Here is a 14,461-nt window from a genome sequence, read left to right on the forward strand (position 1 = left end):
GATCCGACAGCGTAAGAGCCTTACGCCTGTCGGATCTAATGGATATCTATGCGTAACTGATTCTAAGAATCAGGCGCATAGATACGACGGCCCAGATTAGGACTTACGACGGCGCAAATGGCGTTGCGCCGTCGTAAGCCCTTTGAGAATCTGGCCCATAGTGTTTGGGGGTTCTGAGTGATTTTCTAGCAAAAAATGATGATTTTTACATGTAGGAGAGAAGTGCCAGAATTGGCCTGGATGCAAAGTGCTTACTTAATGGCACCAAATTGCGACTGCGATTGTTGCGGCAAACTGCATCACCTGAAGCTTGTAGCCCATAATAAGCCCCTCCTCCTTCCTGGGCGACAAGCTTCTTGCGATGCGGTTTTGGCTCGATTGCTGCGCAACAGACACAGCAAAACCGCACGCGTTTTGCCAGCATTGCAGTGCGATTTGGAATTGCGGTGATTCCGCCTACAATCCTAAGACCCCTTTTACACTGAGGGTGGTTTGCAGGCGCTATTGTGCTAAAAATATCGCCTGCAAACCGACCCTAAACAGCGGCTGCTGTTCCTCCAGTGTGAAAGCCCCGAGGGCTTTCACACTGGAGCCGTGCGCTAGCAGGACCGCTCCAAAAGTCCTGCTATCAGCATCTTTGGAGCGGTGTGAGGAGCGGTGTGTTTACCCCTCCTCCACGGCTCCTGCCCATTCAAAGCAATGGGAAACCGCGGCTATACCGCCGGCATAGCGCCTCTGCTAGCGGGGGGCAAAACCGCACAGCTAGTGGCCGAATACCACCGCAATTCCAGCGGTAAAGCGCCACTAAAAATAGCGCCGCTATACCGCCAGCGCACCTCCCGCCCCAGTGTGAAAGGGGCCTAGATGGCAAATGTGAAAGGGGCCTTAGAGACGTTATAGGGATTATTTCTGATGGGTGAAACTTTTGCACAGAAATTTCTTCATAAATAGTTCCCTATGTGTGTCAGTGGCGGGAAGAGATTCAGCCTCACCGTCGGACGGTGAACAGATACTGCGGATTTGCTCGGAAACTGTCGGGTATGACGTAAATGGACGTTGAACTCCAGGGATCGATGGAATTTACGGTATTTACCAAAGTGTCATACAAATCCAGAATGTTGGCAGGTTCGGATTTGTGAACTGAGGACTTCTTAGGAACGAGAACTGGGAGGTATTTTCTGCCTTCAGTAGAATTCCCGGTCAGAACTTCAGCCTGGAAGATGTAGATGAGGCCGCTCTCCTCTTTCGGGGTCTGGAAAACACCTACAGCCCTCTTAGGCGTGTTTGTGAAGTAAATCCCCTTCCCTAAGTTTGGATCTGAAGAAAAGAGAAGAATTCGATGTAGATTACAAGGATCAGATCCAGGAAAGATCCAAGAGATCACAGAAGATTCCTGGAAGGTTATGGATGGTTCTGTTCAGAGCTTTTTGTTCTCAGAGATTAGGTACAGAACCCCCCCCCCCCCTTTAATTCTTGTCTCCGCCCCCTAACCATTTCTGAGCACTGAGCCAAGTATCATTTTGTGGTGTTAAGTAATTTGTATGGAATGTGTTAATGGTAACAAGAAAAGCAGTAAAATAGATCCCTGCAGCCAGCAAAAATAGACCCTTGAGCAGCAACAACAGATCTCCCAGGAGCCGCAAACAAACCCCTCCCTCAATAGTAGATCCCTTCCAGTAACAATTGACGCCTCCAGCAACATTAGATCCCCTACCAGCAACAACAGACCTCCCCAGCAACAATAGACCAACATGCAAAAATAGACCCCCTCCAGCAATAATATATCCCCCAGCATTCAGCATCAATAGACCCTCCAGCACACCCCAAAAAATGCATTACTATTTTGGGCCAGTGTTTCTTTTCATAATAAAAACAAATCAGAAGCTATCCATAACCATTTACCACCAAATGAAAGACAGATTTTTCCTAAAAAAACTAATTTGTTTTACCCTTTAAAGTGGAGGTTCACCCAAAAATCTTTTTTTTTAACATTAGATTGAGGCCCATTTTGTGAAGGGGAATCGGCTATTTGTTTTAAAATCGAAGCCATACTTACCGTTTTAGAGAGCGATCTTCTCCGCCGCTTCCGGGTATGGGCTGCGGGACTGGGCGTTCCTTCTTGATTGACAGGCTTCCGACGGTCGAAAGTAGCCGAACGTCGGTGCGCAGGCGCCGTATAGAGCCGCACCGACGTTCAGCTTCTTTCGGCTACTCATGACGCGATGTATGCGACCGTCGGAAGCCTGCCTGCATGCAGAGCACTGTATAGACATGCAGGAGAAGGGGGCGGCGGCTTCTTTGCTCAGCTGACAGCAGCTGCCCAAGACTGATCAGAGCCGTGAGAGAAGGGGATCGTTGCGCCGGTCCCAGATGTGCCGACTGGCTCGGGTGCAGCTCGCACTCCCCCCCGCCAAGCCACTACCTCGGGCTCTCTGTCTGTCTGAGCCAGGTACATTATGGGTCTAAATGGGGGGGTCTGTATTGTAGGAAGGGGGGGTCTGTATTGTAGGAAGGAGGGGTCTGTATTGTAGGGGGGTCTTCACTGCAGAGGGGGTCTGTACTGTAGGGGGTCTGTATTGTAGCGGGGTTTTCATTGCAGGTGGGCTTGCACTGTAAGGAGGGGTCTTCACTGTAGAGGGGTCTGAGTAACATGTAGGGGGCCCAGAACTGTTAAGGGGGGTGTCTGTGTAACATACAGGCGTCTAGAGGTGCAGGGTAATGTGCAGGGCCGGCCCTATGATGGGACCGGGTGGTACCATGGGTACCAGGCAGCACTTTTAGGGGGGCAGCATACTGATGCCCGCCAGCCCATTCCACCACCCAAATAAAATTGATGTCCTTTTTTTCCCACAAATAGAGCTTTCTTTTGGTGATATTTGATCACCTCTGCGGTTTTTATTTTTTGTGCTATAAATATATATATATATTAACTTTTTGCTATAATAAATATCCCCAAAATTTAGAAAAATAAAAAATTTTCTTCAGTTTAGGCCAATATGTATTCTTCTACATATTTTTGCTACCATATATACATGTATAGAGCTATGACAGGTCCTCTTTATACTCCAATATACATGTATAGAGCCATGACAGGTCCTCTTTATACTTCTATATACATGTATAGAGCCATGACAGGTCCTCTTTATACTCCAATATACATGTATAGAGCCATGACAGGTCCTCTTTATACTCCAATATACATGTATAGAGCCATGACAGGTCCTCTTTATACTTCTATATACATGTATAGAGCCATGACAGGTCCTCTTTATACTCCTATACATGTATAGAGCCATGACAGGTCCTCTTTATACTCCTATATACATGTATAGAGCCATGACAGGTCCTCTTTATACTCCTATATACATGTATAGAGCCATGACAGGCCCTCTTTATACTCCTATATACATGTATAGAGCCATGACAGGTCCTCTATATACTCCTATATACATCTATAGAGCCATGACAGGTCCTCTTTATACTCCTATATACAAGTATAGAGCCATGACAGGTCCTCTTTATACTCCAATATACATGTATAGAGCCATGACAGGTCCTCTTTATACTCCAATATACATGTATAGAGCCATGACAGGTCCTCTTTATACTCTATATACATGTATAGAGCCATGACAGGTCCTCTATATACTCCTATATACATCTATAGAGCCATGACAGGTCCTCTTTATACTCCTATATACAAGTATAGAGCCATGACAGGTCCTCTTTATACTCCAATATACATGTATAGATCCATGACAGGTCCTCTTTATACTCCTTTATACATGTATAGAGCCATGACAGGTCCTCTTTATACTCCTATATACATGTATAGAGCCATGACAGGTCCTCTTTATACTCCTGGATACATGTATAGAGCCATGACAGGTCCTCTTTATACTCCTATATACATGTATAGAGCCATGACAGGTCCTCTATATACTCCTATACATGTATAGAGCCATGACAGGTCCTCTTTATACTCCTATATACATGTATAGAGCCATGACAGGTCCTCTTTATACTCCTATATACATGAATAGAGCCATGACAGGTCCTCTATATACTCCTATACATGTATAGAGCCATGACAGGTCCTCTTTATACTCCTATATACATGTATAGAGCCATGACAGGTCCTCTTTATACTCCTATACATGTATAGAGCCATGACAGGTCCTCTTTATACTCCTATATACATGTATAGAGCCATGACAGGTCCTCTTTATACTCCTATACATGTATAGAGCCATGACAGGTCCTCTTTATACTCCTATATACATGTATAGAGCCATGACAGGTCCTCTTTATACTCCTATATACATGTATAGAGCCATGACAGGTCCTCTTTATACTCCTATATACATGTATAGAGCCATGACAGGTCCTCTTTATACTCCTATATACATGTATAGAGTAATGACAGGTCCTCTTTATACTCCTATATACAAGTATAGAGCAATGACAGGTCCTCTTTATACTCCTATATACATGTATAGAGCCATGACAGGTCCTCTTTATACTCCTATATACATGTATAGAGACATGACAGGTCCTCTTTATACTCCTATATACATGTATAGAGCCATGACAGGTCCTCTTTATACTCCTATATACATGTATAGAGCCATGACAGGTCCTCTTTATACTCCTATATACATGTATAGAGCCATGACAGGTCCTCTTTATACTCCTATATACATGTATAGAGCCATGACAGGTCCTCTTTATACTCCTATATACATGTATAAAGCCATGACAGGTCCTCTTTATACTCCTATATACATGTATAGAGTAATGACAGGTCCTCTTTATACTCCTATATACAAGTATAGAGCCATGACAGGTCCTCTTTATACTCCTATATACATGTATAGAGCCATGACAGGTCCTCTTTATACTCCTATATACATGTATAGAGACATGACAGGTCCTCTTTATACTCCTATATACATGTACAGAGCCATGACAGGTCCTCTTTATACTCCTATATACATGTATAGAGTAATGACAGGTCCTCTTTATACTCCTATATACAAGTATAGAGCCATGACAGGTCCTCTTTATACTCCTATATACATGTATAGAGCCATGACAGGTCCTCTTTATACTCCTATATACATGTATAGAGCCATGACAGGTCCTCTTTATACTCCTATATACATGTATAGAGCCATGACAGGTCCTCTTTATACTCCTATATACATGTATAGAGCCATGACAGGTCCTCTTTATACTCCTATATACATGTATAGAGCCATGACAGGTCCTCTTTATACTTCTATATACATGTATAGAGCCATGACAGGTCCTCTTTATACTCCTATATACATGTATAGAGCCATGACAGGTCCTCTTTATACTCCTATATACATGTATAGAGCCATGACAGGTCCTCTTTATACTCCTATATACATGTATAGAGCCATGACAGGTCCTCTTTATACTTCTATATACATGTATAGAGCCATGACAGGTCCTCTTTATACTCCTATATACATGTATAGAGCCATGACAGGTCCTCTTTATACTTCTATATACATGTATAGAGCCCTGACAGGTCCTCTTTATACTCCTATACATGTATAGAGCCATGACAGGTCCTCTTTATACTTCTATATACATGTATAGAGCCATGACAGGTCCTCTTTATACTCCTATATACATGTATAGAGCCATGACAGGTCCTCTTTATACTCCTATATACATGTATAGAGCCATGACAGGTCCTCTATATACTCCTATATACATGTATAGAGCCATGACAGGTCCTCTTTATACTCCTATACATGTATAGAGACATGACAGGTCCTCTTTATACTCCTATATACATGTATAGAGCCATGACAGGTCCTCTATATACTCCTATATACATGTATGGAGCCATGACAGGTCCTCTTTATACTCCTATACATGTATAGAGACATGACAGGTCCTCTTTATACTCCTATATACATGTATAGAACCATGACAGGTCCTCTTTATACTCCTATATACATGTATAGAGCCATGACAGGTCCTCTTTAGTTATCATGATATAAAATAATGAATGTGGGGGCCTTTTGGTTGGCGTGATTTTTTTTCTGGGGGGGAGGGGCAGCATTTCATTTTTGGTCCCAGGCAGCACAATGTCTTGGGCCGGCACTGGTACTGTGTAATGTAAAGGGGTCCAGAGCTGTGGGGGCTGTGTAATGTAAAGGGGTCCAGAGGTGCAAGGTGCTGTGTAATGTAAAGGGGTCCAGAGGTGCAGGGGGATGTTTAATGTAAAGGGGTGCAGAGGTGCAGGGGGATGTTTAATGTAAAGGGGTGCAGAGGTGCAGGGTGCTGTGTAATGTAAAGGGGCCCAGAGGTGCAGGGTTCTGTGTAATGTAAAGGGGTCCAGAGGTGCAGGGGGCTGTGTAATGTAAAGAGGTCCTTAGGTGCAGGGTGCTGTGTAATGTAAAGGGGTCCAGAGGTGCAGGGTGCTGTGTAATGTAAAGGGGTCCAGAGGTGCAGGGTGCTGTGTAATGTAAAGAGGCCCAGAGGTGCAGGGTGCCGTGTAATGTAAAGGGGTCCAGAGTGCTGTGTAATGTAAAGGGGTCCAGAGGTGCAGGGGGATGTTTAATGTAAAGGGGTGCAGAGGTGCAGGGTTCTGTGTAATGTAAAGGGGTCCAGTGGTGCAGGGTGCTGTGTAATGTAAGGGGGCCCAGAGGTGCAGGGTTCTGTGTAATGTAAAGGGGTCCAGTGGTGCAGGGTACTGTGTAATGTAAAGGGGTGCAGAGGTGCAGGGTGCTGTGTAATGTAAAGGGGTGCAGAGGTGCAGGGTGCTGTGTAATGTAAAGGGGTGCAGAGGTGCAGGGTGCTGTGTAATGTAAAGGGGTGCAGAGGTGCAGGGTGCTGTGTAATGTAAAGGGGTGCAGGGTGCTGTGTAATGTAAAGGGGTCCAGATGTGCAGGGGGCTGTGTAATGTAAAGGGGCCCAGAGGTGCAGGGTGCAGTGTAATGTAAAGGGGTCCAGAGGTGCAGGGTGCCGTGTAATGTAAAGGGGTCCAGAGGTGCAGGATGCTGTGTAATGTAAAGAGGTCCAGAGGTGCAGGGTGCTGTGTAATGTAAAGAGGTCCTTAGGTGCAAGGTGCTGTGTAATGTAAAGGGGTCCAGAGGTGCAGGGGGATGTTTAATGTAAAGGGGTGCAGAGGTGCAGGGTTCTGTGTAATGTAAAGGGGTCCAGAGGTGCAGGGTGCTGTGTAATGTAAAGGGGTCCAGAGGTGCGGGGTGCTGTGTAATGTAAAGGGGTCCAGAGGTGCAGGGTGCTGTGTAATGTAAAGAGGTCCTTAGGTGCAGGGTGCTGTGTAATGTAAAGGGGTCCAGAGGTGCAGGGTGCTGTGTAATGTAAAGGGGTCCAGAGGTGCAGGGTGCTGTGTAATGTAAAGAGGCCCAGAGGTGCAGGGTGCCGTGTAATGTAAAGGGGTCCAGAGTGCTGTGTAATGTAAAGGGGTCCAGAGGTGCAGGGGGATGTTTAATGTAAAGGGGTGCAGAGGTGCAGGGTGCTGTGTAATGCAAAGGGGTCCAGAGGTGCAGGGTGCTGTGTAATGTAAGGGGGCCCAGAGGTGCAGGGTTCTGTGTAATGTAAAGGGGTCCAGTGGTGCATGGTGCTGTGTAATGTAAAGGGGTACAGAGGTGCAGGGTGCTGTGTAATGTAAAGGGGTCCATAGGTGCAGGGTGCTGTGTAATGTAAAGGGGTGCAGGGTGCTGTGTAATGTAAAGGGGCCCAGAGGTGCAGTGTAATGTAAAGGGGTCCAGAGGTGCAGGGTGCCGTGTAATGTAAAGGGGTCCAGAGGTGCAGGGTGCTGTGTAATGTAAAGGGGTCCAGAGGTGCAGGGTGCCGTGTAATGTAAAGGGGTCCAGAGGTGCAGGGTGCTGTGTAATGTAAAGAGGTCCAGAGGTGCATGGGGTTGTGTAATGTAAAGGGGTGCAGAGGTGCAGGGGGATGTTTAATGTAAAGGGGTGCAGAGGTGCAGGGTGCTGTGTAATGTAAAGGGGTCCAGTGGTGCATGGTGCTGTGTAATGTAAAGGGGTCCAGAGGTGCAGGGTGCTGTGTAATGTAAAGGGGTCCAGAGGCGCAGGGTACTGTGTAATGTAAAGGGGTGCAGAGGTGCAGGGTGCTGTGTAATGTAAAGAGGTCCTTAGGTGCAGGGTGCTGTGTAATGTAAAGGGGCCCAGAGGTGCAGTGTAATGTAAAGGGGTCCAGAGGTGCAGGGTGCCGTGTAATGTAAAGGGGTCCAGAGGTGCAGGGTGCTGTGTAATGTAAAGGGGTCCAGTGGTGCATGGTGCTGTGTAATGTAAAGGGGTGCAGAGGTGCAGGGTGCTGTGTAATGTAAAGGGGTCCAGTGGTGCATGGTGCTGTGTAATGTAAAGGGGTCCAGAGGTGCAGGGTGCTGTGTAATGTAAAGGGGTCCAGAGGCGCAGGGTACTGTGTAATGTAAAGGGGTGCAGAGGTGCAGGGTGCTGTGTAATGTAAAGAGGTCCTTAGGTGCAGGGTGCTGTGTAATGTAAAGGGGTCCAGAGGTGCAGGGTGCTGTGTAATGTAAAGGGGTCCATAGGTGCAGGGTGCTGTGTAATGTAAAGGGGTCCAGAGGCGCAGGGTACTGTGTAATGTAAAGGGGTGCAGAGGTGCAGGGTGCTGTGTAATGTAAAGGGGCCCAGAGGTGCAGGGTGCTGTGTAATGTAAAGGGGCCCAGAGGTACAAGGGCTGTGTAATGTGAGGGGGTCCAGAGGTGCAGTTGTGGAGAGGGGTACACAGAATTGACAAAAAGATATTGAAGGATGCAGAGGTATGCGGGGGGCACAGTGGGGTGTTTTTACATTTTAATGTGGGGGGGTGCCAGTTATAGGATCCACCCCGGGTGCCAAATGCTCTAGGTACGCCCTTGGGTACATCACCACTCTTTCTTCTCCTTTCTTTTCCTTTTATGTTTCTCTATCCTAATTTCTTTTCCTCCCCCATCCCTCTCTATAGCCGCCTTTCTTGTTCTTTCTCTTATTCTTTCTCTCCCTTTGATGTATTCTAAATGTTTAATTCCTTCTCTTACTCCTTGGGGGGGGGGGGGGGTGGAGGGAATAGGATGAGTGGCAGTGCTGGCGGGGAGTTGGGATCAGTGGCGATGCAGGCGGGGAGTTCTGATCACCCAACTTAGGTGCTCTTGATGAAGGTCATCTGCTGATCTGAGAAATGTAGTGGAGACTTTTAATGGCAACTCTAATCACAGGCAGTGTTACTCACTGTGTCTCCGACTTTGTGGTGTCTCGTAGCAGTGACACATATGCCGAAATCGGGACATAGGGCCAGCCATGCCATGAACTGAATGGGCGGCTGCAAAGAGGCTGAGTGGGCGGCTGTGGGCTCCAGGAACAGCCCAGCTGGGAGGCTACAGGCTCAAGGGACGGCCCAGCTGGGTGGCCGCGAAAAGTCTGGGAGAGCAGTGCGGACCTCAAGAGCAGCCCACGATTTGGTGACCCCTGGCAAATCAACATTTGACCCCTAAAGGGGTCCCGACCCCCCAGGTTGAGAACCGCTGCTATAGAGGGATGTGCTTTGTTCATATTTCATGTCTGAGGTTGACACCCAATTTTACTCACCCCTGGCAGTTTTTGAGAACAAGTTTTTATTCAGCAGATCACCCTCTAGAGCAGTGGTTCTCAACCTTCTTGTGCCGTGACCCCTTGATAAAATTTCCCAAGTTGTGGGGACCCCTGATAGTAAAATTATTTTCATAGTGTGGGTTGTCAGCACCCAAAACAAATAATTTGCACCCCTAACCCATGGACATTTAGCGCTCCCTGAGTGCCTTCCACTCGTACAGTATTAAAACCCCTTATAGTACATTTTAGGGTGTACGACTCTTTCTCTTGGTTCTTCTTTCTTTCCCTTTCATCTCTCTCTATCCTAATTCCTTGTTTCTTCCCCCCATCCCTCCATCTGTCTTTCTTGCTCTCTCTTTTTTTCTTTTCTCTCCCTTTTTCTTTGTTCCTCCCCCTTTTATCATCCCCCTTCCTGGGAGAACAGTGCAGGCTTCAGGAACGGCCCAGGATTTGGTGACCCCTGGCAAATCATAATTTGACCCCCAAGGGGGTCCCGGCCCCCAGGTTGAGAACCACTGATCTAGAGTCTAGACACATAATGATCTCTGACACTCACCTGTAGGATTGCTGAAAACCCTCTGAAATCCGACATCACAGACGAGCCGTGTGAACTGTTTGGGGACCACCTGATATAACTGTTGGGCTCCCATGAACCGACTTCCTCCTTTCTTGTACTGGAAGATTTTTGACAGATATCTGTTGTGGATCTTCTCCATCTGGGAAAGGATGAAGCTGATGTAATATACGGTATAGAATTGTGAAGGTTTATGCTTTTCCTATAAATATACACAATCTCTGTTTTACAAATAAACATTCAACACATGACGGAGGATTCCCAGAGCACTAATGCCGCGTACACACCATCACTTTATGTGATGAAAAAAAAATGACGTTTTTAAAAACGTCACTTTAATTGACTGTGTGTGGGGGAAAACGTTGTTTTATGTCTTGTAAAAAACGACCAAAAAAAATTGAAGCATGTCGTTTTTCAAAAGTGCACTTTTTACTTCACAGAAATTGACCGTGTGTAGCAAAAAACGTCGTTTTCTAAGACGTTTTTTCATCCACGCATGCCCAGAAGTTAGTTATGAAGCGAGCTTCAATGGAAAAAAGTGGTGAGAACGTAACCTCACTTTGCAAGATCATTGTGAGAAAAACGATGGTGTGTAGGCAACTTCGTCTTTGAAAATTGAAGTTTCAAAAACGTCGTTTTTTACTTCACAGAAAGTGTCGTTTTTTTTCATCACATAAAGTGATGGTGTGTACGCGGCATAAGAGTTATCTATGGAGCTGTATTTGTTCTCCTTTTAGCCTCACTCTATCTGACTGACACTTTCAGACTGAGCCGTCCAATAGGGGAGATGTCTCTGCTCTGATTTATTAACTTCTGTGAGCACATTTTAGCTTAAGCTATTCAGTTCTGTAACCAACATGTTTTAATACGGTAATGGTTTAGTAAACAGAAGAAAACATGAAAATAAGACTGCAGCTCCCCCTGCTGGCTTGATATAAGCACACACATGTTATTATTATTATTATTATTATTATTATTATTATTATTATTATTATTATTATGCTATAATTCACACATTTCACTGATTGAGAAAAATAAATAATTTTTTATTATTTAGATGATGACATTACTGAGATAAATGCCCTACAGCTTAGTGACCCGACTTCCACGAGTACCGACTGCCCACCATTGTTCTCCATACTCAGTGCAAGAACAAACTGCAATCTAATCGTTGTATTACCTTGACCAGCGTAAGTTTGTCTTCTCTAAATTCCTTAGCTCTGTCCAGGAAAGCCTGACGATTCACTTTAACGACCTGTGAGAGCCAATCGTCAGGATGGCACCTCGTCTGGACATCCTTGGAACTGTTAAATAAAGCTACAGAAAGAAAACATTGTCATACAGCAGGGGTCTTCAAACTTTCGAAAACAAAGGGCCAGTATACAATCCTTCTGACATTCGGGGCGACAGACTGTGGCCATTGGGCATAGAAAAGGTCCTGTGTCAGTGGGAAAAAACAATGCCCCATCTTTGGTGTCAGTGGATAGAATTGGACCCCATCATTGGTGTTATTGGACCCCATTGTGGGTGCCAGTGGGAATAATTGGGTCCCATCATTGGTGTCATTGGGCCCCATTGTTGGTGCCATTGGGAAGAATTGGGCCCCATCATTGGTGTTATTGGACCCCATTGTTGGTGCCAGTGGGAATAATTTGGTCCCACCATTGGTGTCATTGGACCCCATTGTTGGTGCCATTGGGAAGAATTGGGTCCCACCATTGGTGTCATTGGACCCCATTGTTGGTGCCAGTGGAAAGAATTGGGTCCCACCATTGGTGTCATTGGACCCCATTGTTGGTGCCAGTGGAAAGAATTGGGTCCCATCATTTGTGTCATTGGACCCCATTGTTGGTGCCATTGGGAAGAATTGGGTCCCATCATTTGTGTCATTTGGCCCCATTGTTGGTGCCAGTGGGAGGAATTGGGTCCCATCATTGGTGTCATTGGACCCCATTGTTGGTGCCAGTGGGAAGAATTGGGTCCCAACATTGGTGTCATTGGACCCCATTGTTGGTGCCAGTGGGAGGGAGTGTGCCCCATCATTGGTGTCACTGCTGGGAATTATGCTGAACTGTTAGTATCAGTGGATGAAATAGTGCCCCAAGGACCAGATAAAAGCAAGCAAAAGGCCCCATCTGGCCCTTGGGCCACAGTTTGGAGACCCCTGTCATAGACTGATGATGATGATAAATATCACACATCATAGGAGCTTCAGGTGTTTACAAAAATATATAAATAAATGTACTACAGAAAGTCAAATACATTAAAACATTTTATTTAAAGCAGAACCCCGGGCAAAAACAATTTTTCCATGTTCTCGTTGTTGATCTCCTACCTTCACCCACTATGTCATCCATGTTCTTCTGAGCTCTGTAGTTCCTCAGCTATAGGCTGCTGAACTTGCTGAAAAAACGTTATTGCCCGGTGACTTCCTGTTTGTAAGACCGCTCGCTGCTATCCCTCCCGTATCCTCAGCCAGAGGTCTGACACTCCCCCTTGTAGTCCTCTGAAAGCGAGCAGGGTACTTCCGCCTGGCTCACTGTAGTGGGTGGAGGGGGTCTCGCAGCCCCCGGTCTGTGCCGCCCATAGAACTTGTGTCCTCCTCATCTGCTCCCTCCTCCTCGCCGCCACCACCCGCCCACCATCTGTTTCCAGTGCAGAGAGAGTTACAGATCATCGGGATGACAGATCTGTATGTGAGAACACTGCTCGCCGTATAGCCCCGCCTCCCTGTACATTAGAACAGTGTGCTCTGCGCTGTCTACCACAATTCTGGGAGGCGGGGCTATACGGCGAGCGTGTTCTCACATACAGATCCGTCAGCCCGATTTATTGAATTACATTTTTTTGTGGTGAATGAGCAGGGTATAACCTCATTCACATGGGGGGGGGCGGGATCTGGGGGCCCTCTTGTTAAAGGGGGCTTCCAGATTCCAATAAGCCCCCCACCCGCAGACCCCCACAAAGCTGAAGAAGCCCTTGTCCCACCCCAAAGCCCCCCCCATGTTAAGGGTATGTGGCCTAGTATGGTTCAGGGGGGAGTTTGCTCGGATAAGGGTCTGGTATAGATTTTGGGGGACCCCACGCTGTTTTCTTTTTTTAATTTCGGCATGGGGTTCCCCTGAGAATCCATACCAGACCCCAAGGGCCTGGAATTTATTGGGGGGGGGGGGGGGGGACGACTCCCATGCCATTTTTTTTTTTTTTTAATGCTTTTCTATTGCCGGCAATGGTATTGTATTGCAAGCAATTTATATATAATTTCATTCATTAAATATTTTCTTTATAAATGTCAGTTTTGCTGCAGCAGGTTCCATACATGGTACAGATGCGCCACTTTACAGGCAGACTAAGGGGACCCCCGGGCACTATATTTAAAGGAATTTTTCATCTTCATTGTTTCAATTCAAACATTATTAAAATCACTGCTCCTGAGAAAAAATACGATCTTTAAAAAATAAAATAAAAATTTGCATTGATACATGTCCCCCAGGGCAGTACCCAGACCCCTATGCCCTTTTTATGGCCAATAACTTGCGTTACGCCACGTACACACGGTCAGGATTTCTGACAGAAAAAGTCAGATGGGAGCTTTTGGTTGGATATTCTGACCGTGTGTAGGCTCCATCTGACTTTTCTGGCGGAAATTCCGACAGCATTAGATAGAGAGCAGGTTCTCTATCTAAAAAATTCTGATTGGAAAATCCATTCGTCTGTATGCAATTCCGACGGGAAAAAAAAAATATGCATGCTCAAACAATTCTACGCATGCTCGGAAGCACTGAACGTCTTTTTCTCGCCTCGTCGTAGTGTTGTACGTCACCATGTTCTTGGCGGTCAAAAGTTCAGAGAAGTTTTGTGTGACCGTGTGTATGCAAGCCAAGCTTGAGCGGAATTCCGTCGGAAAAAAATTTGGACGCGGAACACAAGCGGAAATCCGTTCGTGTGTACGAGGCATAAGCCTTCAAAATGGGGAGTCCCATAGACTTTAATAGGGTTCGCCGTCCGGATCTGAACTTTTTCTCTGTTTGGGAGTTCTGGTGCGAATCGAACAGGGCGGTGTTTCGGCCAATCACTAAGCTGTTCTGATGCATCTTTTGGGAACACCAGCAGGCCTGAGGATTATTAGAAGCCTCACTGTCCATCATTCTAGGTGAGTCCTCTGCCCATCATTCTAGGTGAGTCCTCTGCCCATCATTCTAGGTGAGTCCTCTGCCCATCATTCTAGGTGAGTCCTCTGCCCATCATTCTAGGTGAGTCCTCTGCCCAT

At 46.2% G+C, this 14,461-nt stretch overlaps 1 protein-coding gene across 1 annotated transcript in view; it reads right to left on the minus strand.

Moving 5' to 3' along the window:
* Positions 1-816: 816 nt before the first annotated feature.
* LOC120944313 (protein mono-ADP-ribosyltransferase PARP9-like) overlaps positions 817-14,461 on the minus strand; it is a 31,717-nt gene continuing 18,072 nt past the window's right edge. Inside the window, exons 5-7 of the mRNA XM_040358348.1 lie at positions 11,372-11,508; positions 10,174-10,333; positions 817-1,317 (exon numbers count right to left, since the gene is read on the minus strand). Of these exons, the coding sequence (XP_040214282.1) occupies positions 989-1,317; positions 10,174-10,333; positions 11,372-11,508 (626 nt within the window). The 3' untranslated portion in view covers positions 817-988. The remainder of the gene's footprint in view (positions 1,318-10,173; positions 10,334-11,371; positions 11,509-14,461) is intronic.

The sequence above is a fragment of the Rana temporaria genome, chromosome 6, assembly GCF_905171775.1.
Source record: "Rana temporaria chromosome 6, aRanTem1.1, whole genome shotgun sequence".
Classification (NCBI taxonomy): domain Eukaryota; kingdom Metazoa; phylum Chordata; class Amphibia; order Anura; family Ranidae; genus Rana; species Rana temporaria.